Source organism: Rattus rattus, chromosome 1, assembly GCF_011064425.1.
Source record: "Rattus rattus isolate New Zealand chromosome 1, Rrattus_CSIRO_v1, whole genome shotgun sequence".
Lineage (NCBI taxonomy): Eukaryota > Metazoa > Chordata > Mammalia > Rodentia > Muridae > Rattus > Rattus rattus.
The window spans coordinates 19,462,441-19,489,337 of NC_046154.1; the positions used below are offsets into that span (position 1 = coordinate 19,462,441).

Consider the following 26,897-nt stretch of genomic DNA (forward strand, 5'->3'; position numbering starts at 1 on the left):
ATAAAGTCAATCCCTGGTGTAGATGAATGGCTGCCCTTCCAAGAAATCGATGATTTCCTGCAAGCACCAGTATGTCCTTTTACAGTGCTAACACTCTGCTCTGATTCCCGGCACAACGCTGACAGGGACTCACACCACCCTCCATAACGCAGCCCATCTATTTCCAGTGTAGAAGCTGACCCCAGTGGCAGAAGAGATCTGGATCTCACATAGCAATCCAGCCCTTCATGCTGATATCACCCTGGCCTCTCTTCTTCCACCACAGCTGTCACTCAGACATCTTTCCAGGTTGGAACCAGTCTCTGAGAAGGGCCCCTGAGAAGGTGACATGCTCTAGCTTAGCCTAGCCACATTGGTGTGCCCTAATGTTCTTAGGTCTCGGATTCCTGCATCCCTGCCCTGCCCCCACCCGTGTTTACTTGCTGTACCTGGGTAGGGTGGAGGAAGAAAGACGACTCTGTGATTTGAGCTAGGTAGAGCTCAGGGCCCTAGCTCCCAGGCCCTCTGCTGACCCTGCTGTCTCCTCGTGCTTAGTTTTCTCAGTCCGGGGTGTTAGCCTCTGGCATGGCTCTCAGCGTTCTCCCTGGGATTCAAAATTCTCAGACTTGAAGTCTGTGTGTGTTTCTTTAAATCTCTGACTCCCTGCTGCTCAGAACTGCACAGGGCACACGGTATGGACTCGATACACATATGTTGGCTGACCTACTAAGTGAAGGGAGCCACAAACCATAGTTGTAGGGAGTGTTCCCTACAACTCCACAAACCCAACCATTTTCCCCAATACCTCCTGGAAGGAGGGGACGGGGCAAGTGACCACACTCCTATGGCTGCCAAGTCTGGCCCAAGAGCTGAGAACCTGACAGCATCAGTGAGTAAAGACCAGCGCCACCCACTAACTTGTTAAGAGGAAGTTTCCTGAGTCCAGCCTTCTCAGGAACAAGATCCACCAGAACCTAACTCCTGCCCTGCTTCTTCAGATGTCTCGTGTTTGTCTGTTAACCAGTAAGGGGTGTAAGAGAGGATATGCTCTATCCCATCATCTAAACAAGGCACACAGGTCATGAATGTGCTGCCTCTCTTACTGACTGCCCGAAGCTTGCCCACCTCTTAGTTCCCTTATCGTTCTAAATTCCGAGCCAAAGTCCAGGAAGGGACCTGGCCACGAAAGCTGACTCAAAGACCCCGAAACCAGGTGACCCGACTAATGCCCAGTCACCCATGTTAACGTCCTCACTTAACCTCTTAGGTCAAAATATGATCGGTCGTTCAACAGCTTACTCCACGCCCTTCGCTCTGTGTTCCCATCCTATAAAAAGGTGGTACGCTCTCCCTTCAGGACGAAGTTCAGATCCTGAACTGGTGCTAAGCGCTCGTAAAACAAAGCTTCCATATCTGAAGTGAGTGCTCCCGGCTTCCGTTCTGAACCCAACAGCTGTGGAATCAGCCACCCTGAAGCTTCCCCAAAACGTGGCTTCTCGTATGAGGCTCACGGTTCTGTGTGCTGCAGTCAGGGCTCGGCCAGGCTCTCCCATGCTTGCGGACTCTCTGAGCCCAGGGGTCTGCTGTCGCTGATGCTCACCCAGCAAACTCTCATCCTCCAGGAGGCTGAGCCCCAGCTTCCTCCTGCCCTGGACCTCAGAGGCTGAAGCCTGCACTTTAGACCTCCGTTTTTGCTACATTAGTGAGCAGAGTCTCAGATTCAAGGAATGAACAGGAGAGTCTGTCCTTTTCAGATGTGCTGAGAGCTAGGGTGCAAAAGGCAAGTGTCACCATGCAGAGAGGCAATCATGGCCGTGGCCACGGCCACGTCCCCCACCCACCGCCCCAGCCTGGCACCATGAACTTCAGATTCCAGCCCAGTTAGACCTTCCTTGTTTAGTAGATTTAAGTCTTACAGGACCAACGGCTTCTAAATTGGGGTGAGGACTTTGGGTGCCTTGGACCCACTGTTCCGAATGTCCTCTTTCCACTTCTTGATGCCATCTTAACCATGACACCTTTTGTCACGGTGCACACCATTGTTCTAACAGCACCCCACCTCCTGAGATGGGTACAGCCTGCTTCCTGCTGGAGGACTTACAGAGGTCAGTCCTGGAGCAAATGGGGAGGAGACTCCGGGTGAGGCTCTTAGGACTGTATTTTCTAGGACACCTGTGTAGTTCCCAGCTAAGCTCCACCCGGGTAGAGGACTTGGTTCCCCAGTCAGACACACATCCTGACCAGGACTGAGGGTATGGGGGAGTTCAGGCTGGATCCTGGGGCTCTCCGCTCTTCCTGGGAAATCGGTTTGAGAGTACCTTTCAGCCCAGTCCCCGTGTCTTTCTGTTTTCTTTTCCTTTAAACGTTTTTAAAAAAGTTTTTTCAAGGCAAGGTCTCAGGTAGCTCAGGCTAGCCTTGAACTTACCGTATAGTGGAGGCTACCCCCCACCTCTTGCCTCCACCTCTCAAATGCTGGGATTGCAGGATGTCCCCCCACCCCTGCTCCCTTGTGTCCTTGCTTCCTGCTGCCGGAATGTATCACTTAATTGCCAGGTACCCATGGTCTGATTCCAGGGCAGGAATTCTCCACCTCCAGTCCCCTAATGCCTGAGAAGACACTCCCCAGACAGCAAGGCTGAGCTGCAGGAGTCTGGGGACTCTTGGAGGGGAAGGGAAGACAGTTTTTTTCAGAAAGGCCTCAGACTAGAGCAGGTGACAGACGGATGGTGGCCTGCCTAGCAATGGAGTTTGTCCCTGCCACACTGGGGCCTGGTGGGGAAGAGCTGCTTGAAAGTTTTCTCGTAGGTGGCCAGGTTCTCCTTGAAGCAGTACACAGACAGTTTGTCACACTCACAGGCTTTCTGCCCGCACAAGCAGCCGCCACCCATGGTGCATCCACCTGTGAAGACACACCACGTCACTGGGGAGCGGGGCTTGTGGCTGGGTTTAAGGTGGAGGAAGGGCTGGGGGCCTAGGAGGAACTACAGGGGCCAAGGGCAGGGGACAAAAAGGGAAGGAGTATGGGGGTGCTCTTCCTTTGTTCACAGCCCTTCCCCAATCGCACCCTACCAAGCCACAATGAACAGACGTCTAGGAGGAGGCAAATGGGATGCAAGAAGGTGGGCTGCACATTGGGGGATGGGTTACTGCACCCAGGCAGCACAGGGGCTAAGGCAACAGGCAGGACTCAACTTCCCAACCCCCAGACCCATCTCCTATTTCAGACACCGGCTTGGCTTGACATCCCAGGTGGTTTCTGGAAAGTCTCCAACTGCAGATGTTCAAAGCTACCCTGCACATATGTTCCATGGCCACTGAGCCTGCACTCTCCACCCCTAGGAATGACCGGTGGGCCCCAGCCGCTCTCTAGAAGACCTCTCTTCCTTTGACTCCATTTCCCATGTGCCTGCAAATCTCACAGATGTCCCCGCATTTAAACCACTTTATGCTCTGCCCTCTATTGTCCATCATCCTGGGCCACCCCCACCACCACCCCCTACACTCGCTCCCCTACCCCTTGCTGTCCCTGTCATTTCTCCTTCCTTAAGGAGGGGAGACAAACAAGCAGCCTCAAAATGTCACCTGAATCACATCCACTCTCCTGTTGAAAGCCATGCTGTGGTTTTCCTGGCTTCAGCGGAAACGGTGACTCCCCCTTTGTGGCCTTCCACAGCCCGCCTGTCACAGCTGGAATGTGCCAGCCCCACCTCGGCTGCTCTAGGCCTCTGGGAGTTATGGTACCACACTCTGCCTGTCCCAGGGCCTTTGTACGTGCTGTTCTCCTAGGCTCTCCTGGGTCTTCCATGATGCAGCCATAGACTGTCTGGGTCTGGGTGGGATCTGAGTTCTGCAGAGGCTCACCCAAGTCACCTGGTCTAAAGCTCTCCCCAGCTTCCCCTCCCAGGTCCCCTTGCTGATTTCATTTGCATCCTGATGTGTCCTTCCCTACCCTGCAGAGTGAGGCTCCAAGAGGCTGCTGCATCAAGGCAGATTCCCTTGGCCGCCCATGGGAGCTCCTGAGGATACGGTTGCCAAAAAGCAAATGACTGCGGACTTTGGACCCTAGGCTGAAGGACAAGTAGATTGGGGCCTTAGGCTGAGTAGTCACAGGCCTCATGCTTTGTGTGTGTGTTTACATGCGCATGCATGAGCGCATACTAGGGTCGCCGCAGACACAACCCCCTTCTATAGAACTCCACCTAGGTCTGCTCTGAGTGAGGAAGGAGGCTGCCAGACCTGGGGCTTGTTATTGTGCGGCTGGCTAATCTGAGAGTCTCCTTTGGATAAAGTAACGTTGACCGTGTTCAAAAATGAACAGCATAGTAAGGCCCCCTGCTAGGATGCTGGGCACTGTGACTGTCGCTCACCAACGGAGCGTGTGCCTTGGATCTGCTCTACTGGCATCTGTACCTTGGGTTCCACATTCACAAAGAAGCGAGCCCCTGTCTGCTGGACCAGCACAGTCAGTCTCAGTCTCTCTCTCTCTCTCTCTCTCTCTCTCTCTCTCTCTCTCTCTCTCTCTCTCTCTGCTGTCCTCCCTCCCTGCAGCCCACAATCCCACTGGTGCTGTCCACCCACTCCTGTCCAGGGACTTGATTTCTAGGGCAGACACCACCCACCCCCGTGCCTCAGCTGCCCCTCCTCACACTCCCTCAGGAAGGAGCCAAGGGTGTGGAGTCCCTCCTGCTCTCACATCCCCTTCTCCATCTGTGAAGGTCTACCCAGATCCATCAAGTCCCAGCCCCCTGAGCTCTCCTATCTTAGCCCCATTCAGGAACCTCTTCCTCCCTGTCCACAGCATATCTCTGAGCTGCCAAGGCCACAGGGGGTCTGGGGACCTGGTGCTGCCACCCAGGAAGTCCTAACTCTGAAGCAAGGTGTTCTCCCCTGCGTCTTCCCCACTTGTCTCCTCTCTTCTCCTGTTTATTCCTCTTATTCCTTTCCCCTTACTTTTCAATTCTCTAAGCTCACCCTCCTTGGACTATGTAGATGAGCGGTTTTGTCAACATGAATGTTTGTGCGCCGTGTGCTTGCCTGTGCCCATGGCCATCAGCAAAGGATGTCGGATCTCCTGAAACTACCATTGCTGATGGTCGTGAACTGCCATTTGGGTGCTTGGAATTGAACGCAGGTCCTGGACCAAAGCAGCAAGTGTCCTTAACCACAGAACCGTCTCCCCAGCCACTTTTAATTTTTCTTTCTTGAGACATGGTCTCATGTAGCCCAGGCTGTCCTTAACTCTCTCCCATGTCACTCAAAGATGACTCTCGACTCCTGATCCCCACCCCCACCCCCGCCCCCACCTCCATCTCCCGAGTGCTGAGACTCTAGGCGTGGACACCCGTGCTGTTTCACGCAGGGCTTCATGCGTGCAAGGCAAGCATTCTATACGATGAGCTGCACCCCCAGCTCCCTCTGGGTCCTCCCTACTGGGTGACTGAATCCTCTCCGGATGTGAAGGGCGGACACGGTGTCTTGCTTATTATTGACCTCCAGCCCTATTGCTGGTCAAAGCTCCATCGCCATTTACTGGAGCCTTTAGCGGCTGTAATGATGCAGACTGTGGACTACAGAAGGGCGCCCATCCCCAGACCCTGGAAGCCAAGTTCTGACCCAAGTCTCTGACTCACACACTTTACGATCTTAGGCAGGTTGCTGCCCCCCCCCCAAAAGCTTGTCTCCTTAGCTTTTACCTGACATAAATATGTCTGCGTCGCTAAATAGGTCGCCTACTGAGTGAATTTTCATCCAGTCACTCATTAAACAAACAGGTATTAAACTCCTAGCACGGGACTTGTCTTTGTCTAGAGGCTGGGGGTACAGACACAAGCAAGCCTGCCTTCAGACCGCACAGGCCCAAGAGCGCCATACCACGTGGACCCTGAGAATGAGTGCCCCCATAACAAGACAGGCACACCCCTGCTATGTTTAAATATGAATATTCCCCCAACGGATGCATGTATTAAACACTTGGTGCCCAGAGGGAGGCACTGTCTGGGGAAGCGGTGGAAACCTTAAGAGGCAGGCCTTGCTGGAGGAGGTCGGCCACTGGAGGGGGATTCTGAAGGCTGAATTTGGTCCTGGCCTTTCTCCCTGGCTTTCTCCCTGAGCAGTCTCTGCCTTATGTTCTCACTGCTGTACTGATTCACTTCACCACCAGCCCACAAACAACAGGACAACGGACCCAGGTGTGTGAAACTGTGGGCCAAAAATCAATCCTCTTCCGGCATTTAAGTTCATAATGGGTCATACCAATGGGAAAACCCAGTTAACACAGAAAACGAGTTTGAGGACCCTTGGAAACGAAACTACATTCTGCACCATGAGATGGCCCTGAGGCTCTGGGGGCAGAGGCGCAGTGTTGTAGACTGGGTATGAAATGGCCCCCATAGGCCTGTGTGTTGAAGATCCGAGGCCTTGGCTGGCAGTGCCTGTTTGGAAAGTGATGGAGGCTTGAGCAGTTCTAGCTGAAGGAACTAGGTCATTTTTAGCAAGTCTTTCGGGGGAGCTGGGGGGGGGGGGCTGTGGGAGGTATTGGTCACCGCACAAGTCAAAGAAGGAGGCACAAGGACATTTCAGGGTGAGTCCCAGGCAGTAGAGGCTGGTGTAATATGCTTGGTAATGAGAAAGACCTTTGCAAACTAAACGTCCAGTAGTTAACACTTCTGCAAGCAAGCCCCCGGGAGTCAAAGGCCTTCCGATATAGGAGGCCCGGGTACCAGTTTCCAGAACCAGTCTCTATCCCCCACAGCCAGCTCCACCCTACACATATGCAAGCATGTGTGGGTGGAAGGGGGTGTCAGTGTGCTGATCTCAAAGTCCCTCTGTGAATGCCAAGTGCTTATGTAAACCACCTCAGAGGAGGGACAGCCACCCTGTCAGCCCTGCCCAAGCAGCTGTCCCCTTCAAGAAAACTGGCCCCTGGGCGCCTTCAAAGACTTTGTTGTGTACTCATCTCTGAGTGGCCTTTTAAGTTGTGGACTCCAAGCTCTCTCCCCACCCCTCACCTACCACACCCGCCCCACAGGCCTCACAGCACTGGTTGCTAGGCAACCTGGGACCAGAACTGCTAGAGGCATTAACTCTTTCAGTGCAGCTCTCTGAACTGCAGTGTGGCCTGGGCACAGAAGGCGCTTACTCCTTAGGGGTCATGGTAATGACTTGAGCCCCAGAGGGGCAAGCATGGGGCAGATGTCAAAGGAGCTGTAATTAAGACGACGAGGGGAGGGTGGACTGGGATCTGACACCCTCTTCTGGCTTCTGTTGGCACTGCACGCATGTGGTGCACGGACACACACAGGCAGAATGCTCATACACATTCGATTTAAAAATTAAAAAAAAAAAATAGTCCCGATGCTCTCCCACAAAGTAAAAAGCACAGCTGGGCCAAACCAGAAATCCCCAGGTCCAAATGGCAGGCACTAATTAAACACCTGCATGGGCCAGCCTCTCCGGGGGCATCACAAGAGGGGCACTCCTGTTGGTCACCTGGCCACCTAGTGCAGTGTGGGTGATCCCATCCTTTTCCATGGATGAGGAGACTCCGGCTTGGCTGGGAGGGTGGGGCTGGATGGGAAGATCTGGGGTCTGATCGTTCACTCTGCTCCCCAGCCAGGACAGAGCGCCTCACCAGTAGTTAGAGGCCCAGAGGCTTGCCTTTGGATGACAACCCTCCCATGAAGTAGATGACTACCCTTTGGGCAGGGTGTCAGGGAGGCAGAACCTCCTGGGCCCAAATCTCCATCCTCTCCCTGGCTGGGTGACCTTGAACACCCCACTTAACCTCTCTGAGCCTTGACATCCTATGCAACGATGGGGAGAAAAGTGTGTATCTCAGCGGTCTATCCTGGGAGCCAAGGTGAGGGCTGCAAAGCACTTAGCATCAGCTTTACCCTGGGGTAGTCGCTGTTCTCAGGTGACGGGTGAAAACCGAGGCCCGCACAGCTCAAGCCAGGCAAGAAGGTCAGAGCACTGGGAAGGCCCACAACGCAAGTCTTGATCTTTCGGGTCAACCATTCACCTGGATCAAGCCCTTCCCCTCCATGGACCTTGGTCTTCCCAGCGTGAATCATCAAGAGGTTGGCTGGGATGGTCTCTAAGGGCATTTCTGCTCTGGAGTTCCTTAAGCTACTGATCTCAGGAGAGCAGGAGCTGGGCCTGCCTCACTCTGCGCTTGGCTTTGGGGCCACAACAGCAGTAGATGCTTAGTCAATAAAGGCTGTTTCTGTATGTCAGTCCTCAGTAGCAGCAGACTTGACATCGGAACCCAGGCCACATGGTTCTAGGCTCCCTGAGGGTGACACTGATGCCCTGGGGTATCTGGGGAAGTCTTCTCAGTCTCCAGAGCTCTGGGCAGGCCTCTCATTTGGGGAGGATGAGGCAAAATTCATGGGTTGCATGCGGGGAAGCTCCCAGGTCCTGCCCTTTTGTCTCCCGCCACTGGCTAGCATGTGCCAACCAGCGGATGTGCCATCTGTTGCTGGATACCTTCTTAAACTCTTCTTATCTCCTGGAGTTCTGGGTGGGGGCATACAGTTTCCAGGACTACCTCACCCTCCTGAGCTAGCAGGGAGCAGAGGAAGGGCAGAGGGTTGGCCCAGGCCTCAATGGCAAAGGCTCTCTTTGTGTGCCAGGTTCCTTTGCCAGCTGTGCGACAAGGCTGAACTGAAGTTGATCTCCTATTGTGGGGGTCTGAGCTCCCAGACGGTCACATTTCCTATCTCAAAGCTGATATCAGAGATAAATCACAGTTCTTACTCGGGCTGCTTGCGTGCTATGCTCTGGGAGGTGGACTGGGGATCCAATATGGAGTCACAAGTCCCCTATCCTCGGGAATGAGTCGGGGCCCAAGTGGTAGTCCTCTGACCTTCAGGGAGGTGGGTGGATGCCCAGAAACACAGCTGAAGTGGGTCACTCTGCCCTAAGGCCTGGCAGGAGCTGGTCTATGCTCTCTGTGAGGAGAAAGACACCGTCCACTGAGCTGGAATACAGGGCCAGACAAAGGCTCATGCCCACAGTCTTCACGGGTTTAAGTTGGACTTGCCCACACAAGCCCATACCTCAGGCCCAGGACATATTTTGAGGGGTCACTCTGTGTGTCTATTCTCCCAGCCCCCTCCTGTGCAGTGCCTCACGACTGGTTACTTTTCTATCCCTAACTGCACTGGTCACAGTGCCTGGCATGCAGTCGCCCTTAGCAAATATTTGTTCAACCGAAAGGCAACCAAAATGCCTTATTAACATGTGACATATAAAGGACATTGTTGGGGCTGGGGTGGTAATTCGGTGGTTAAAGCACCTGGAAGGACCAGAGTTCAGATACCCAGAAACCAAATGCTGGGTGGGTGTGGTCAGCCTATAATACCAGCCCTTAAAGGATCCTCAGAGAAAGCTAGCCACATTGGGCAGCTGAGAGTTTGACTGAGAGACTCTGCCTCAATTGAATAAGGTAGAAGAGTGAGAGGACAATCCCTAATCTCAATCTCGAGTCTCCAATTACATGTGCTCACACACATCAACACACACGGGTGAGCACACGTGCATGCATGCACATGCACACACGTTCAGGCATGCAAGCACACACACACATGCACACTAGGTAGGCATGGTGGCACGTGCCAGTAATCCCAGCACTCGGGAGGGAGGCAGGGGCAGGAAGATCTTCGAGTTTGAGGCCAGCCTGGTCTACAGAGTTCCAGGACAGCCGGGGCTGCACAGAGAAAGCCTGTCTCAAAAAAACCAAACCAAACCAAACTAAACCAAACCAAACCAAACCAAACCAAACCAAACCAAACCCAAACCATACCACACACACATGAAAAATGGAAGGGACAGGGAGGAATGCTCTCAACAGCCACGGCTTCCTAGAGAAACTGCAGTGTCAACGGAACCCACAGTCAACAAGTCTTGTTGGCCCACAATGAAGGGTGGGCTCTGGGTTCCTGGTGGGAACAGAAATTCAGTGATGGGCAAAAGAGATGAGGAAAAAGGAGTCTCCGGGGAGCTCTGACTCTCAGACTTACATATCTTACTCCTGACCCCCCCCCCCTGCCCCCTGCCATCTGCTTTCTAGATCGCAAAGCACTTGGGACAGTCTCATTCCCTAAGATGGTCAGTGGGCTAATGAGGAGGTGACCATGAAGGACCAGCCCGGGTCACATTCTTTCCCTGTCAGGAGAGCTACTCACAGGTCACGGTCCCGTTGACAATGGCAAACTGGTAGGCATTCAAGATGGGCTGGCAGCCATATTCCTTAAGCTTGTGGTAGCAACAGTCATGAGCCCAGCAGCACCTAGTGGTGGGGAGAGAGAGGTGAGGCACTGTGCCAAGGCGTAGGTGAGCAAAAGGACACTGGGCGAGACCTGGGAGGGACTTACCTGTCCCCTTCTCTAGGCCTGAAGGGGAGGTGAGTTACGGACACGTCTATTCTTTTTTTTTTTTTTTGGTTCTTTTTTTCGGAGCTGGGGACCGAACCCAGGGCCTTGCGCTTCCTAGGCAAGCGCTGTACCACTGAGCTAAATCCCCAACCCCTACGTCTATTCTTTTATGGCTGTCCCCATGTCGAAGCGGGCTCTGGGCCCTTTGTGACGCTGGGCTAATGGTGTGCAGTATTGACTCTACCTTTGGTCTCCAACTGACACGATACAGGAGGTGGGAAAGGACAGGGGTGGGCCTAGAAATGGGTAGATCTTGGGTCCAGGCCAGGTTCTGCTGCTTTCCCTAGGGGTGGGGGCTGAGCAACTCTTAGTCTGGGATCCTCTGTGTCCTCAGCTGTGAGGTGGGTTACAGTGGGGACGCTGCCTCCTACAGTCACGGTGAGGGTTGAAGCCCATATGCAGGTCACTGGTTCAGTACTGGGTACATAATCAACTTCTCACAAGTGCTAGTGGTTCACACGGCCAGGACAAGCCTGGGGACTTCAGTCTTACATGCTGGGCCAGTGTTTCTCAACCTGTGGGTCGTGACCTCTGTGGGGCGGGGTCACATATCAGGTATCCTACCTATCAGATATTTATAGTAGCAAAATTACAGTTATAAAGTAGCAATGGAATAATTTCATGGTGAGGGGGGAGGGTCAGCACAACACGAGGAATTGTATTCAGGGGTCACAGCGTTAAGAAGGTTGAGAATCGCTGTGCTAGGCCCTGCCGTAAGGACATGCCAAGGGACGTTTCCCTTCTTCAAGTGGGAAAAGACACACACTATCCAGTCTCCCCACCGAGCCCTCACCCAGACTGTAGTAACTTTCGCTTTTTCTAAAAGTCCACACCGCCCACCCTCGGATCCTTTGAGCTGTCCTGGAAGCCAACCGTATACCGTGTGACTGCCTCCAGATGGACAACTTTTTCGAACTGGGCCACTTGGCTTCGCTCTCCTAAAATATGGAATTAGGTTGGGAGCTGGCAGGGCAGTCTCGCTGGGCTCGTAATCCTAAAAAAAATTGGAGCGTACGAGCAAAGATTACCTTTGCTAGGCAAGTAGGAAAGGCCTCCAGAGCTCTGGGCGGGACTGACTGTGTAACACTGGGGCTCTGGACGGAGGCTATGGCATGGGGCTTGGGGTAATCCCTGTGGCATGACTGTCCAGCAGGGATGAGCTTCTGGGTTTGAGCGGTACGGGGCGGCATATGCTGGAATCTGAACACTTGGGAGGCTGAGGCAGGAGGGTTCAGAGTTCAAGTCCAACCTGGACTGTATAATAAGTTAGGAGCCAATCAGAGTTGGAAGATAAGACCCTGTCAGAAGATGACAACAGCACTCAAGCCATACTAAGGACCCTAGGTGGAGGGGACCCGGGGCAGTGTCACGGGTCACGCAGAGGAAGGTGGCTCAGTTCTGGCTTCCTCAAGACTGACCCTGCGATCCTTTTCAGGTTCCTGCTGCCTTGTAATTGTTTCTCCAGGATTCCCGAGCCCCTATTCCCTGGTTGTAAGCCTGTACTTCGGCACGAATGCAGTAAGGGTTAGCCCGGATCGTCAGCATCACCTGTCTGTGGCGTCCACAGGGATCCCTCGGCCCCCAAGCCCACAGTAGCAGCCATATCCGTAATAGGAGAAGAAGGCGCTGCGCCCCGTGATGTGTTTGACCATCCTCTGGAACTGCCAGAAGCTGCTGAGGGTGGAGGTCGTCCCTGCCGAGGGGAAACAACAAACAGAAAAGTCTGAGCCCCACGGGCCTTGCTGGAGGGTTTGCGGAGGGGCGGACAGTCCAGAGCCCTCCCACGAGACATCGGCCTCCTTCACGGGCGAGAAAATAGGATCACCGGTGTTACTCCGTCACTCAGAAAGCATCTTGCTATCCAGGATGGGGCCCGGGCTCCCCAACTGTCAGAGTCTGCTTTACCACCATCCAGGTCTGATCAACATTTACTGGGGAAATTCAAAGTCAAAGGTGCCAGTCTGTAGCCAGTGTTTTCTCTGTTGACTTTGAGCCTGTCCGTCCTCTAGATGGAGCGGACAGCTAGCATTTGAGAAGAACGTGCACAATCCAGTCACAAGGCCAACAGGCCGCAAGGCTATGCACAGCTCCTTAGAGACCCTCAACAGAGAGGTCGACATTCCAGTCAGTCCCTCCTCTAGGCAGCTTCAGGCGGTTAGAGTCTCACAGGAGAAGCAGGAAACAGGGATAAGACGTAGGAAAACACCCTTGATCCAGTCTATAAAACAGCAAATACGCACAGACCCACCAACTCTTGTTTCGTTTTCATAGACAGGGTCTGGTCTTACTACATAACTCTGGCTGGTCAGGAAGGCCTAGTCTCAAACTTTTCCTCTCTGCCTTCGAGGTGCTGGACTTCACAGGCAGGCATCAGTAGGCTTTTCCCCTTTTACAAAATGCTCGCACAACACACAGAGATGCATATACAAGGGTGTTTGCTGACAGTGTGGTTTGTAAGATCAGAACACTGGAAAGGCCATATGTCCACCCACAGGAGGACGGTCACCAAAGCACATGTCTTGGGGATATATTACTTTTTAACAGCTCCGGGCAGTGAGACTGGAGCAGATGGAGAAAGAACCAGGACACGTGCATTTTGCATAGTTTCATGTATCTTATATATATATATATATATATATATATATATATATATATATATATATATGCATGTTGTTTGAATAAGAATGTCCCCACAGACCATATTTACATGTGCTGTCACCAGGAAGTGGAACTGTTAGGGAAGGATTAGTGGGTGTGGCCTTGTCAGAGGAAGTACGTCACTGTGGGGGGGTGAGCTTTGAGGTTTCAAAAGCCCACACCAGGCCTAGTCCTGCTGAGGACTCTGCTTGCTGATCAGAATGTAGCTCTTAGCCAATTCTCCAGCTCCTGTCTCGATGATAATGGACAAGCCTCTGAACCTGTAAGCTGGCCCCAGTTAAATGTTTTCCTTTATAAGGTCGCCTTGGTCTGGTGTCTCTTCACAGCAATTGAACAGTCACCAGGGGACTTTTTATTTTGTTACAGTATTCTGACTGTGTAAGTATGTGTGCTCACGAGTGTGTGTATGCACATGAGTGTGTGTGTGCTTATACAAGTGAGTGCACGCGTGAGTGCATGGGCTCTCTCCAAAGCAGTTGCTACGTCTACGTGTAGAAAAGTACTGGTTTCTAAGAAGGCTGTACCTCATCACTGTACATTTTAGAGTATATATATAACAACATCAACAACATGCATAATCTAGCCACAAGGCCACCAGGCCCCCATGGCCATGCACAGATCCTTGAAATCAGCTTCCCAAGAGACCCTCAACAGAGAGGTTGACGTTCCAGTCAGTCTCTGCTCTAGGCAGCATCAAGCGGTTGGAGTCTCACAGGAGAGGCTGGCCTTAAACTCATTTATGGCTAAGGACGGCCTTGAACTTCTAACTCTGCTGCCTCTACCTCCATCACAGGTGTGTGCCATTCCGCCAGGCTCTATTCAGTGGTGGGAATCAAACCCGGGGTTTTGTGTATGGTAGGCAAGCACTCTACCAGCTGGGCTATGTCCCCAGCCCTTCATTTGATTCCCTAATTACTGGCTTATATTCGGTTTTCAATACAAATACAAAGACATAAACTCAAAGGAGAACAGTAAGAGTGACAGGGAGGTTTTCTCAAGCCCTCCCACCCCCATCTCCCTATCCCTGACTTAGATGCCTTGACCCGAACTCTCCATTCTCCTGCCTCCACCTCCTGCCAAGATTGCAGGCCTGTGCCACCTCCCTTAGTGTGGTTTTGAAAGCTGCAAAGCTCGCCAGCAACTTGGGGAAAGAGAGAGACCTGACTTTGATATGTCTGACTTACAGAGCCCGGAAGGTCTGGGGCATTGCAGAAACCAGCATGAAACTGGTTTGGGACCAGCAGCTCACCCAGGCACTCGGTAAGAGACACTGGATTTTGTTTTGTTTTGTTCGTCTGTTAAGCAGACCTCAGACAGCTCCCAGGAAGCCCTTGGTCACTTCGGAGAGGTGTGCAATCTGCAACCCTGGCGGCAGGGACTCGGTTTGACTGAGTACCCCACCAGGCATCCAGGCATCGCCAGGACGCCTTCCCCGGAAGGAGAGTTACTCCAGCTGGATAGAATCGTGCCTGCTGCTTTTGCATTGCAGCATACACAGCTTTAAATAAGGCAACCAGATCGGGAAGGAAGGAAGCCTTCCAGGCAGGGAGTGCAGACACCGTAGTCAGTGTTTTCAGTATGTGGTCTCTGGATTCCAAGTGTTCTCTGAGGGCCTGGCACATCGGACCATCAGACGGCACAACCAGAGGTCAGCAGAACTCTGGAGGGAGCCTGGTTCTCTCCTGGATTCCATGTACCCTCCCTTCACTCAGTGCTACCCAGGAGGGGCCTCCCCTGTGAGGCAGGCACAGCTCCCTGCACTCTCCCAGAGTTCTTCACTCACAGCAGAAGAGAAAGACAAGGAAGACAGCGATGCCCTTCATTCCTGAGGAGACCAGGAGGTCCATGGTGCCTGGGTCTCACCTTCATCTGCCAGTTCAGCTCCTGTTTGGGGAGGAAGTAAGAGGTCATGTGGGTACAAACCACTGTCACGGTCATTCTTATTTGGGGGCTTTGCTACACCGCCCTGGTTGCCTTTAAATATCTGTTAAAGGTTTGCACCCTACTGAGACCATCCCAAATAAAAAACACAAAACCTTTATATTTATAAAAAGCCTTAAAGCACTGGAGCTGGGCAGATATCCACCCTCTATGCTATTTGCCTACTTCCCTGTCAATAACCCTGAGATATTTACTTGCTGTGTTCCACCTGGGTCACTCCTCCTCCAACAAGCCCCGCCCTCCTGGTCACATGCTCTCAATCCACCTACCAAGGAGACTTCTTCCTCCTGTCTCTCCTCATCATGATCCCTGCCTGAGACCCCAAGTTGAGCAACCCTCACTCTGCTCCCTCTTCTGCCCAGCCCAGGCTGGAGGCATCTTTATTAATCAATCAGGGATAACTTGGGGGGCAAGGTTTACACAACAAAAGCTGGTATACGTGAGAATCTCCTCATGGGGGGAGCAATCAGATCTTGGGGTACAGACTTTAGCATTTGAAAACGTAACAGTACCAAAACCACCCCCCTGCAAACCAGACCTTTGGATGCCCCCAGCCCAGGGTTTTAGTGATGTCTGAATATGACACCCTTTCCTGCCACTTTGACCCAGATGCAAACGTAAGAAGGGCTCCCTTGTTTGAAATAGTGAGTGCTATAGGAGTTTTACTTTCTCTGGGAACACTATCGCTGCCTGTGTTTTTCTCTTTGGAGGAGTCAGCAGCCCCTGTGATCCCAGGTTTAAACAGCATTTATGGTGGGAGTGTGGTTCAGGAAAGCCGGGGTTGCCAGCGTCCTCTGCCATTTACAGGGTTTCTCCTTTGATCTCCTGGTACCAGAGTAACAAACTCAGCCCCGCTAAGGCTCAGTTTCTCCTGCTGGCACACGGGGACAAACCTCTGTGAATAATGCCAATCCGTCGACCCTGTCACAGTTATCACACCTCGAGGCTCTCACATCAGCATCAGCATTTCTATCTCCACCTAAGAGATGGGGTAGGCCTGGGGATGTGTCCCAGCTGTCAGAGTGCTTTCCTCACACCACAAAACCCTGGCCTCTGTCTAGTCATGGTGGACCATGCCTATAATCCCAGCATTCGGGAGATGGAGACAGCAGGATCAGGAGTTCAAGGTCATCCCTGTCTACCTAGCAAGTTTGAAGGATCCTGTCTCAAAAAAAAAGGTGGATGGGTGGGTAGCTGGCTAGAGAAAGATAACAGAGGCCCAGAGAGAATGAACACATTCCTATAGATGTCTACTTCCATGAACTGGCGGAATGGACCAGCTGGAAAATGACAAAGACGCTTGGGACCAGAACCAACCTCACACAGAGACATGACATTGTCATTAGACCTGTAATGAGATGGCAAGACTGTAAGGTACATTTCCCATGAGGCAATGGGGAGAATGTGGACATCTACCCCTCTACGGACTGGCCCTACCATCAGCACACAGATGACTTCCAGTCTAAGTGTTCGCCACCAGCCCCGTGAAACATCGGGCTACATCTGACTGTCACAGGTCCTGAAGACAGCACACCGGCTCAGTGGAGCCCTGATAACTTGGCGGGTCCAAAGCCTCAGATAGGTTTTCATTCTGTGGTCAACTTTCCCAGGAAAATGTCAAAATGCCATACCTATGGCAAGAGCTTTGGGAGAGACCACCTGGTGTCCTGGTTGCTTTGCCTTCTTTGGTACAATGTTGGTGGACACTGAGAGGCAGGGGGGTCCTGACCAGGCTGGTCCTGGCCAATCATCATTTCAACAGCTGTACAGGCTTTTCTGGCTAGGTTCTGTCTCCATGGGAACCCGACAAAACCAGACCCAGGTTCGGGCTACAAAGAAAGGACTCGCGTCTTTTGAACCAGCGGGTGATGGGACTTCAGATACAAAGGGGCCGGGAGTGCGTTCCTGGTAATGAAATCCAACTGAAGTAGCAACTGTGTACTCAGCTAATGAGATCTCAAAGAAGGGCCAGAGGAGCAGAGGCGGCTGCAGAGGTGACTGCAGATGAACAGAGCCCAGGCATAGACCAAGAGCCCCATATGGGCCTTGACTTCCGTCAACAACGTTGTGCCCAAGCACAACTGCTGACTTTGGCTTTGTGCAAGAGGCAGCAATGGCGGGGAGCGATGAACTCCGAGTCTATGTCAGAGAGAGTTGGAGCAGACCCAATGTTTCCTGTCAGTGGACCTAAGCTGCAGGACCCCGAGCTTCCCGTCTGTGAAGTGGAGCCAATGACCTTTGTCTTATGTGGCGCCAGAAAGATTCTAGATGTTCCTGGTGTGAAAGCGCTTGATTAAGGTAGGGGCTAAGGTGAGTGACGGTTTGATAGATTCCCTTTAACCGGACAGGAAGTGTCGAGACACACTTGGATATGTTCCAGAGAGATGCAGGAAACAATGAAACATTGTGTCTCTTTGCTGGCTCCATTTTATTATCCAGAAATTTCTCTGTTGAGGGTCTCTCAGGAAACTGATGTCTAAGGAGCTGTGCATAGCCGTGCGGCCTGTTGGCCTTGTGACTGGATTATGCATGTGTTTCTTTCTTTTTTTTTCTTTTTTTTCAGAGCTGGGGACCGAACCCAGGGCCTCGCGCTTGCTAGGCAAGCGCTCTACCACTGAGCTGAATCCTCAACCCCTATGCATGTGTTTCTTAAATGCTAGCTGTGCTCTCCATCTAGGGGCCTGGCAGGATCAAAGTCAACAGAGAAAAACACTGGCTAACAACTGAAATCTAGAAGTCACCAGATCTAAACAGGCCTGAGGACTCTCTGGAAACAAGCTGAAAAAACAAAATTAAACTAAACTAAAAACAAAACAAAACCCCAAACCAGGAGGGCTTGCCTTCAACCAGCCCCAAAGGAAGGCCATTTACCTCCCAAACTAGTTAGCCTTGGGATGCTAACTAGTGGCCTGTGGGACTGTCTTTAGAATCAATGTCGCCAGCAATTTCTCATGTGCTGGGCATCTGCCACGAGCTGGCTGTGTGAGCGCTTTAAGTGTGGGAGGACAAGCAAGTTCCTGCCCTTAGGCATCGTATCCGCTCACTGAAGGTGAGTGTCAGGGTTAGCTGAGACCAAAGTACTTCCCTGTGCCAGGCGCCAGGCCAAGACCATTAATGGATTACCTCATTCACTCTCAGAGCAACCAGTCTAAAAGGCCCATTCTATAGATGTAACTAGTCTAGGGAAGAAGTTAATGGCACCCCCAAGGCATCTCCTGGGAAAGTGCTGGAGAAAGGATTCGAACTGCTGCTCCAACTCCAGAGGCCACACCCACAGGTCCTACGACCAGCATGACCAGCACAGCAGGCAGACCCAGATGAAGTGCCACTTGGGAATCGGGGAGTTGGGTGGTACACAGTGGGCTGTCAGACCAGCCATTCTAAGTTCCCTAACTGCTCTCCTATTCGTCAGCAAAAGGCCCCGAACTCAGTTTTGTTTGGTTTTTTAAAGGCAAAGAGGCCCCCAATGGATGGTGTCCCTGTGGAGGAGATTTGTGGACACCTGAGGAGCTGACCTGGGAATGGTACATGGTGCCATCTTGGGCATGTTATCACAGAAGTGACCTAAGATAGACCATTGGGAGGGATCAGGGGGGACACAGTTGCTCAGGAGAAGCCTTGGCAGAACGGGTGACTTTTAAGAAGGGTCCTGAAGGATCAAGCAGTTTAGTTTCACCTTGGAGATGGACAAGCAGGACACTGGAGATGAAAACATCAAAGGCCCATTTGGAGAACAAGCTGGCTAGAGCCCAGGAGAGAGCAGGGGGGTGGCGTAATGGAGGCGTGGTACAAAGGAATCTGAGTTGGCACGGAAGCAGACAGGAGAGTAGCCTCCAGCCATCTTCCGAGAATCTAGGAAGTGAGTGTGCGTGTTCAGCGCAGGCATCAGAGGGGACAGTCTTTGAAGCGACTCTCTGTGGGGCAGGCCAGGAGATAAAGGCAGGGACTAGCTGGCTGCCTCTTCTTCCCCATGGGGCTGCATCACACCGCGCCAGAGAACAAAGACTCATGTGCCGCTGAACATGCAATGGACCACGGGCGGGAGCAGCGTTTCGCCACGCTCCAGCAAGGGCACATACACCACTCTCGCACGCTGCCTGAGAGCAAAGATTGAAACTGGCTCGGTTCTCTCAAAGGACCGCATAATTCTTAGGTGACGTAAAAATAACTAATAAAGGATCTACTTTAATCTGAGTGGGCGCCGAAGGGCTGAAGAGCATCCTCGCCTGGAGACTTCTGACAGAATCATTAACAGGATGTGAGCCGGCAACTCCGCACCTCAAAACAACCAGCTTCTAAAAGTACCAGCTGTACCTTCCTGGGACCATAGATCCCTCCTGGATATCTAGAGACAGAATTCCCAGAAAGGAGGCCAGCCTAGCCCAGGCTTCCATCCAAGGCCAGGTGCTCTCCCAGGGTCAGCAGCTTCCTCTCTGAGACGGGCTAGCAGCCTCCATGCCAGCTCCCAAGGAATGTACATTGGTACCAGTCACAGCGTAGGTGATCACACCCAGCCAGCTCTCCTACCCTTGGCTCAAACCATACTGAAAACAGTGTTATTTATAACTCGATCCATGAGCCATGTGTCCTTCTGACCCAACGGTGAATGTGCTGACAAGGTCTTAGAGTTGTGCTCAGGAAAATCCCATCCCTGCAGATCAAAGCAGGTAACAAATATGTGGCCATAATGTTAGGTAATGAATCTGTGGTTCTTAATTGTCTATTAGTACCTAGTTCAATCAATAAGGTCCTCTAAGGGTCTGTCTAGAGCAGAGCAGAGTCCAAAGGGACTCCTTTTAAAGCATTCTTTGCTCTTTTTTTTTTTCCTCCAAGACAGGATCTCCCTATGTAGTCACGACTGACTGCCCTTGAAGTTGCTCTGTAGACCAGGCTGGTCTTGAACTCAGAGATCCGCCTACCTCTTCCTCCCGATTAAAGGAGGGATTAAAAGAGTGTGCCACCACCACCCAGCTTTAAAATCATCTTACTGCCAGCATGGAAGGAAGACTTTGTTAGATTGGAACAAAGATGAGGGGGAATTGGGCAAATGAAGGGACAGGCTAGCCTAGGGGAGAACCTTCATTCAAGCCATGGATTCAACAGGAGCAAGGGTGCTGAGTCTAGGGAGGGTGCCTGCGTGTGTGTGTGTGTGTGTGTGTGTGTGTGTGTGTGTGTGTGTGTGTGTGTCCTCACAAACCATCCAAAGGCAGTTAACAGGGACAGCCTCTTGTTCCATTCCAACAAATCAGAGGCAAGTGTGCTAAGGCCTGGGGCTCGCTGATCTCACAGCAGACAACCAAGAAGGTTCGTTTTCAATGGTTTCTATTTTCCTCTGCAGAGGGCAGGAGACTGTGATTCCCACAGGGAGGAAGGAAGACTGCACGTGGCAGGTTTTTGAAGGACAGATAGGATTTGAAACAGCCTTTGGAGAGAGAGGGCAGGAAACAGAAGGCTGGCCAGGGAGGACTGAGGGTCTCACGCCAGAGCCCCTCCATGTGTGTGACAGGTCATGGCTTGGTGTGGGTGGACAGATTTCATTTTAGGCTCCATCACATGGATGGGATGACTGTAGGGCCAGGAGGACTCTTACCAACAGAATGGCTGAGGTAGTGGACCATAGCTTCTGAGAAGGCAGTCAGGCTTCCGGCTTCCAAATCTCAAAGCTGTTGGGAAACTCAGTGAAGTGGCTGAAGTTGCTGACTGTCTATAGTTAGACCCTTAAGGAGGAAATAGGAGATAGGGGTGGTGATCACAAGACTGGTGGCCCCGGAGTGGGAACCCCCACGACAACCCTAAAAAAAAAATCACCACTCAGATTCTAAGGGTCTCGGGAATGAGTTGCACAACCCTGTTTTAAAAATGAGGGCAATGACAGGGTTAGGCCAAAGACAGACAGGGATTTGATTCTGGTCCCTACCCCCCAATCCAGGGCGGGGCTCCCTTTCCCCTGAACGCACACTCCCCGGGAGACAGAGTCAGGCCAGGTTAGGAAGAAGAGTTCCGGTGTCAGGGACCCAGGCCCAGGGCCCTGTGGCCTCCATGGGGCAGGGCCACACCAAGGTCCTGAGCCTGGAATCCGTGAACCACAGCCTGTAGCCCTCGGCCCTCCGACCTCGGTGCCCAAGCTAGTCCAAATCAGCTTGTGGTCCAGGTCAGGCAGGTTCCGGTCCCACCGGAAGCACGTGGCCCCCACCCCTTGGCGGTTGCCAGGGAGACGGGGCTGTTTACCAGCTGGTCGCAGCCAGGCACAGGAGGCGGATGGAGCTGAGCTGCGAGGTGAGAGGCTCGCTGTGGGTCCCCAGAGACTGGGAGCCAGGCCTTTTGAGCGGCCTTCCCCAGGGGCAGAGCCAACTTGGATGGAGCCTGAGTGTGCAGCTGCCAAGGGGTCTCCTGGGAGGGGTGTGTACAAGCCAGTCCCTGGACGCAGATCCAAAGAGAGAAAAGGGAGTCCGGGTCATGTGCAGAGGCAGGAGCTGCAGGGAGCCTCCCAGGAACTTCCCTCAGCTCTGTGCCCTTTACCTAGGTCTGCATTGCTGTTCCAGCCTTTTCTGCCATTCCCCGACACTCCTCCTCCTGCACTTGAAGCTTTGCTTCCAGGCCTGCCAGACCGCGGAAATAATAGAGGCCTCTCCCCCAACCCCCTCGCCCGCCCTTCTATCCTGGAATCAACCCCGGTTCTCTTCGCAAAGCTTCGCTCTCTCGGTGGCTTGTGGTTTCCCACATTCTAATCTCTGGTTTGGGGTAGCGCTGCGAATGGTTTCAGTCTTCTCTCTCTCTCTCCATCCCCCGGCTTGGTTCCTTTACAGAGTTTAATTTTGTAAGCCAGGCTGGGGACTATGGGGTGGCGGCAGTGGGTGGTAGTAACTGATAAACAATTTTAAAAGACCAATGCACGTGTACGTGTCCCGGTATATGCCAGCAGATGGTTCGTAGGAGGTTGTATTTGACTGCTTTCGCTGTAGGTTTAGATTTGGACTGTGAAGTAGCATGGTCTGACCCCGTGGTGGCTTGTGGGCACCATCGGAAAACAACGGGAATCTTGATTTCATTTCTACCCAGTGTCCCTTCCTTCCTGTTCATGCGGTGATAATCCTAAGGAATGGGCACCTGCGCTTCTGGCAACATCTTGAAAATGGTGGCCAGTGTTTTGTTTCCTGCTTCCTAGCAGGCGTCGGCCTCCTAGCTATTGTGTTTAAGTAAACAGGCCACTTGCCTCTTCTGCTGGCACGCCTAGATGTTGTCAAATCACTTTGTGGTTGAGTGTCTGCCAGGCCCTAGAGGTGGTGAAATGAGCCAGGCAGGGATTATGCTGTGCCAGGAGCCTGGACTGAGGGCAAAGGCAGAGTTTGGGGCACGGGGTGTGTCTGTGAAGACACCGTGCATGCAGTGTTCCAAACACCTGTTTTCCTGCAGCATCCTGCCCTTGTTCTGGGTGGGGGTGGGAGCTGGTGTTCCCTCTGGTTAACAGATGGTCGCTATGCTGGGGAGGAGGTGGTGGGTTATAAAAGCAGGTTGGGTGTAACGGCTTTACCTGAAGGAGGTGTTAGTCTCTAAATAGCCATGAGTGGGCTTATGCGAATTAGTCATAATTGAGGTTTTTTTTTTTCTCTTGAGATAGCTCGCAGTCATGTTATCTTATGACCAGGGTGTCTTGAATATGACACCCCCTGAACACGGCTAATTATATAGAGCACCAAAAGGTATGGCAACTACACGCACACACTCAAGTTTGACTGTTAAAAATAACCCAGCAGAGTGCCTGAGAGAACACATGACTTTTCTCATCGAAGTTGTTAGGGAGAGGTTTCTAAGTTACCAAACTTCCTGACAGCCAAACCTTCCCCAGGCATGTGTGGGTGTTGGAAGCCAAGCCTGTGATAATTCTGTAGAAGCTGTGGCAAATTAATAGCCATTCCCAAGCGAGAAGGATGGAAACTTAGATACTTCTCTCCACCTAACTGGACAGTTATCACTTTCTCCTGCCACTCGGAACGAGAAACTCCTAGGGAAGAAAAAAAATGTTCTTTATGGTTGATCAGAAAATAAATGAACAAGGAAATGGGCAGGCATTTCTTCTTGGGCATCAAAACTTCTTGCTCAGGAAGAAGTTTCTGAGCTGCCTGCAGCCCGACTGGGCACGGAGAACAGAGAAGGGGAGGAGGGTTTGGGTTCTGTATAGAACGGGGCAGCCACAAAGCCTTTTAACGCGTGAAAGGGGCTTTGGTGACGGATCAGTGGGCATAGCACTTGCCTGAGGACCAGAATTGGATCCCTACAATCCGTGTAAATGCCTGGTTTGTCAGCTCACCTGTAATTCCAGCCCTGGAAGGCAGAGACAGGATCCCCATAGTAAGCAAGACTAGCCATATGGATGAACTCTGGGTTTGATTGAGAGGTCCTGCCTCAGTGAATAAGGCCTAAGAGCCATGGAGGATGATTTCCGCTGACATCAACCTTAGGTCTCCATCTATGCGTGTGTACCTGCCTACACGCATGCCCATGAACATGCAAGACACACAGACACACAAGACACATGGATAAAGAGCATGGACACATGAAAGGGGGAGGGGGAACCTGGTCGGAGATTTTGAACAGCAGGCTGCCCTGGATTCATAGAAGTAGTGTGTTTTGGTTCCTTGTGGTTTGGCTCCTGGTGACCTAGTACAGAAGAGAACAACGCAGATCAGTGGGGGTCACACATAAGCCCACGGACCTGGACTAGCGCCCCTGAGGGCTGCGTGATGGAGGAGCTTGGAGGAGGTCAATTCTGAGGTGAGCAACAGTGTGCCGGAAGAAGGAAACTATCAACCCAGGAAACGTTTGGTCCTCTTGAGGCAACTGCATGGGGCAGGTCTGGGGGAGCTCTGAAATCAGCCTGTGCAGCGGACAGGGCACATTTGGGAGCTGGGATCTCTCAGCTGTGTGGCACTAAGTAGGAGAAGAACCAAAACCAATACCTAGGGAAATGTTCAAAAGCAGGCGTGTGAACCCACGGGTCACGCGTGTCCAGGGCTGGTTACAAATGTGGCCTGTATGCCTGTGGATGGCGTCCTGTTGCAGTGTCAAAAGCTGCCAACTCCCGTTGGATAGCAACAGGTGCACAGCAGTGACCTAGAACAACAGAAGCACACGAGACAGGCCTGTAACCAACACAAAGTCACACCCATCCATTGGATCCTGCCCAGGACTGTCCTGCAGAGAGAGGCAGAGCTGCCTGGTGTCTAAGGACGGTGCAGACCGAAAAAATCAAAATAGATGCTCTCTAGGGCTTCCGGTGGAGCCTTTGCAGACCCCTTGTCCAGAACCTGAGTAGCCACTGTGAGTGATCAGAGCAGTCCCTGTCCTCTTGACACTGACCGAGCTGGGGACCCACGTTCCATGTGACCTGTGTGTGAGGGCAAAGTGCAGGCAGCCAGGGAAGGAGGCTTAGGAAGGCCCATGGCAGGGGGAAGATGGGAATCCCAGAGGGTGGTGTGCCCGTAAGTGCATGATGTCAAGGCAGACAGTGCCCCTAGTCTGGAGAAGTGAGTGTGACCCTGCTACCGGCTGAGCCTGCTTGCCCAATGGAGAGTCTAAACAAAGTCACCGTCCCCTCTCTGAGCAAACACAGTCTCCCTCTGACACTCTCAACCTTGCGTCTGAGGTCTGCGTTGGCCACTTCCTAAGGGAGCTTCCCGCCCTGGGAGCCAGCGAGGACTCTGGAACCCAGTACGTTCTGCCTGTTGTAGGGCTTCCCTGGGGCCCTTCTGTCCCTTGGACACTTTTCTGGGTTGGGCCCAATCAGATTTCACCCCAGCGCACTCTCTTGAGCGTGTGACCATGCTGGTTATGTCCCAGCGCAGCAGTCAGAACTCAGTTGTTGCAAACAAAGGCATCCATGGAGAAAGTTGTCTGACCCTGACTCTGGCTTGTCACATGGCTTGTTCCTTCTCAGACTGGTTTTTCTGCACGCAGGCCCTTCCCCACGAGTGTGAGCATTAGCCTTTCTGCATCACTCCTTCTTCTCTTCATAGTACTTACCATTCCCTGAAAATACCTGCAGATCTGTGCCGTTCACTCACTTTAAGGATTTGAGTTCCAATGGGCGAGTCACAGCTGCTCCTCCATGTCAGAAAAACAGAGATATGTCCCACTCTCTGGTCCAGGGGCGCTTACTCTCCCAGTGAGACGTAAATGACAGAAGAGTGAGCCCCAATGTCTCAGGAAGCTTAACCCATGGCCTTCTCTGTTTCTGCCTGCTTCCTTAGGGGGCCTGAGAAGCAATGGCCATAGAAGCCCCTGTGAACTTTGCACCACCTGAGCACAGCACTGTGGTCAGCACCGCAGCCGACAGCTACACCTGGCAGCCCAGCTCACTCAGGATGCACGTCATCAGGCCCAAGTCTGCCAAGGGCCGGAAGCGGCCAAATTTGCACCGACCACAAGGCATAGGGGATGGCTCCCCCAGCGGACTCACCTCTTCATCTCCACCACGCTCCTCCGGGTCGCCAAGCAACCAGAAACACGGAGTCTGCGCAACTGCCCCTGCGTCTCAGGGAGCTCCCGATGAGATGCCGGAGCTGCTGCAGCAGGCACCCATAAGGACAGCTTCATCCCTCAATAGATACCCAGTCCTCCCGTCCATCAACAGGAGGAGCTCGGAGGACGGGGCTGTGGACACTGTGTCCAGCAAGACCAGTTCTCTGCAGCTGAGCAGCGTCCAGGCGCTTTACCAAGAGGAGGCCCGTGCCGCCGTAAAGTCAAGCCAGGAAGACTCCAGAACACAAGTCTGTGCCTTAGAGAAGAAATTCATCATCCGAACCAAAAGACAGAGTTCCTCCAGGGCCTCAAACATGGAGGAGCCGTCGGACGAAGAGCCGAGGCTGCTGCTGGCCGTCAGGTCACCCTCGGGCCAACGGTTCGTGCGCTACTTCAGGCCCAGTGACGACCTACAGACTGTCCTCGAGGTGGCCGAGCAGAAAAACAAAGCCACCTACCAACACTGCATCGTTGAAACAATGGAGGTGCCCAGGAGACGTTTCTCTGACCTCACCAAGTCCCTGCAGGAGTGCGGCATCCTTCATAAATCTGTACTGGGTATCTCCCAGGAGGAGGGGGAAGGCTGGCCCTGAGCCCTCAGCACCAGGCTGGGGCCCCAGGTTTTTGAACAAAGAGAATGTTGGGCAGCCTGACGCCTCAAACACAACCTTGGTTTCAGGTGCCACACGAGCCCAGTGCAGCAAAGATCCTAGGGTCTTGCCTGGAGAGCATGTTTGTGAAGGCCGGGACGAATCTCCACCGGGGAAGAGCCCTCTGGAAAACTCCCTTGCAGCCCCCACATTCTCTCCTGCAGCCACAGGGAAGTCTACATCTGTCCCCAAGACAATGGCTGCAGCCAGGATATCTCCTTTGCCCTGCTGGCTCCTTCCAGAATCTACTGCCAGTGCAGTGAATTCTGAATCTCTCAAAGCCAATACTCTGCCTTTCTGTACTGGATACCAGATTAAACTCTTCCCAGAGAGGATTCTAGTCTAGCAAAGAACCAGGGTTTAGGAATCACGGCACTGGCATTGGTATTTCTTGCACTATTGTGAGAGACAGGCTGGCGATCCTGTGTTTGGACGCAACCTCCCTCCCGAGCTACACCAGCAGAGATCCATGAGGATCCCTGTTGGTATGAGGCGGCAGCAAGGGGTAGAACTATCTTCTGCTGTCGAAAATCCCCCAGCACACATCTCTGAAACGTCCTAGAGCTAGCCCGTATAAATTGCCTCTACAGCCACGGACTAGCCTGGGCTACTTTTGAGTGGACTGACGGTTGGAGCATGGTAGCTCCCGTCTAAGTGCAGAATCCTTCCAAAAGGGAAGTAAAATATACAGTACCCTGTTTTTAAGATGCACACA

General features: G+C 52.6%; 2 protein-coding genes across 2 annotated transcripts; one reads left to right on the plus strand and one right to left on the minus strand.

Annotated features, from left to right (window-relative positions):
- Positions 1-952: 952 nt before the first annotated feature.
- Positions 953-21,716, minus strand: Pla2g2c (phospholipase A2 group IIC). The gene is made up of 7 exons (XM_032895544.1): positions 21,534-21,716; positions 21,243-21,431; positions 20,605-20,731; positions 14,857-14,957; positions 11,964-12,108; positions 10,167-10,270; positions 953-2,878 (listed from the first exon to the last, which is right to left on the minus strand). The coding sequence occupies exons 4-7, from the start codon at positions 14,918-14,920 to the stop codon at positions 2,715-2,717; spliced, it is 477 nt and encodes a 158-aa protein (XP_032751435.1). The 5' UTR covers positions 14,921-14,957; positions 20,605-20,731; positions 21,243-21,431; positions 21,534-21,716; the 3' UTR covers positions 953-2,714.
- Positions 21,249-26,897, plus strand: Ubxn10 (UBX domain protein 10). The gene is made up of 2 exons (XM_032895533.1): positions 21,249-21,290; positions 25,262-26,897. Exon 2 carries the CDS (start codon positions 25,277-25,279, stop codon positions 26,123-26,125), a length of 849 nt encoding a protein of 282 aa, XP_032751424.1. The 5' UTR covers positions 21,249-21,290; positions 25,262-25,276; the 3' UTR covers positions 26,126-26,897.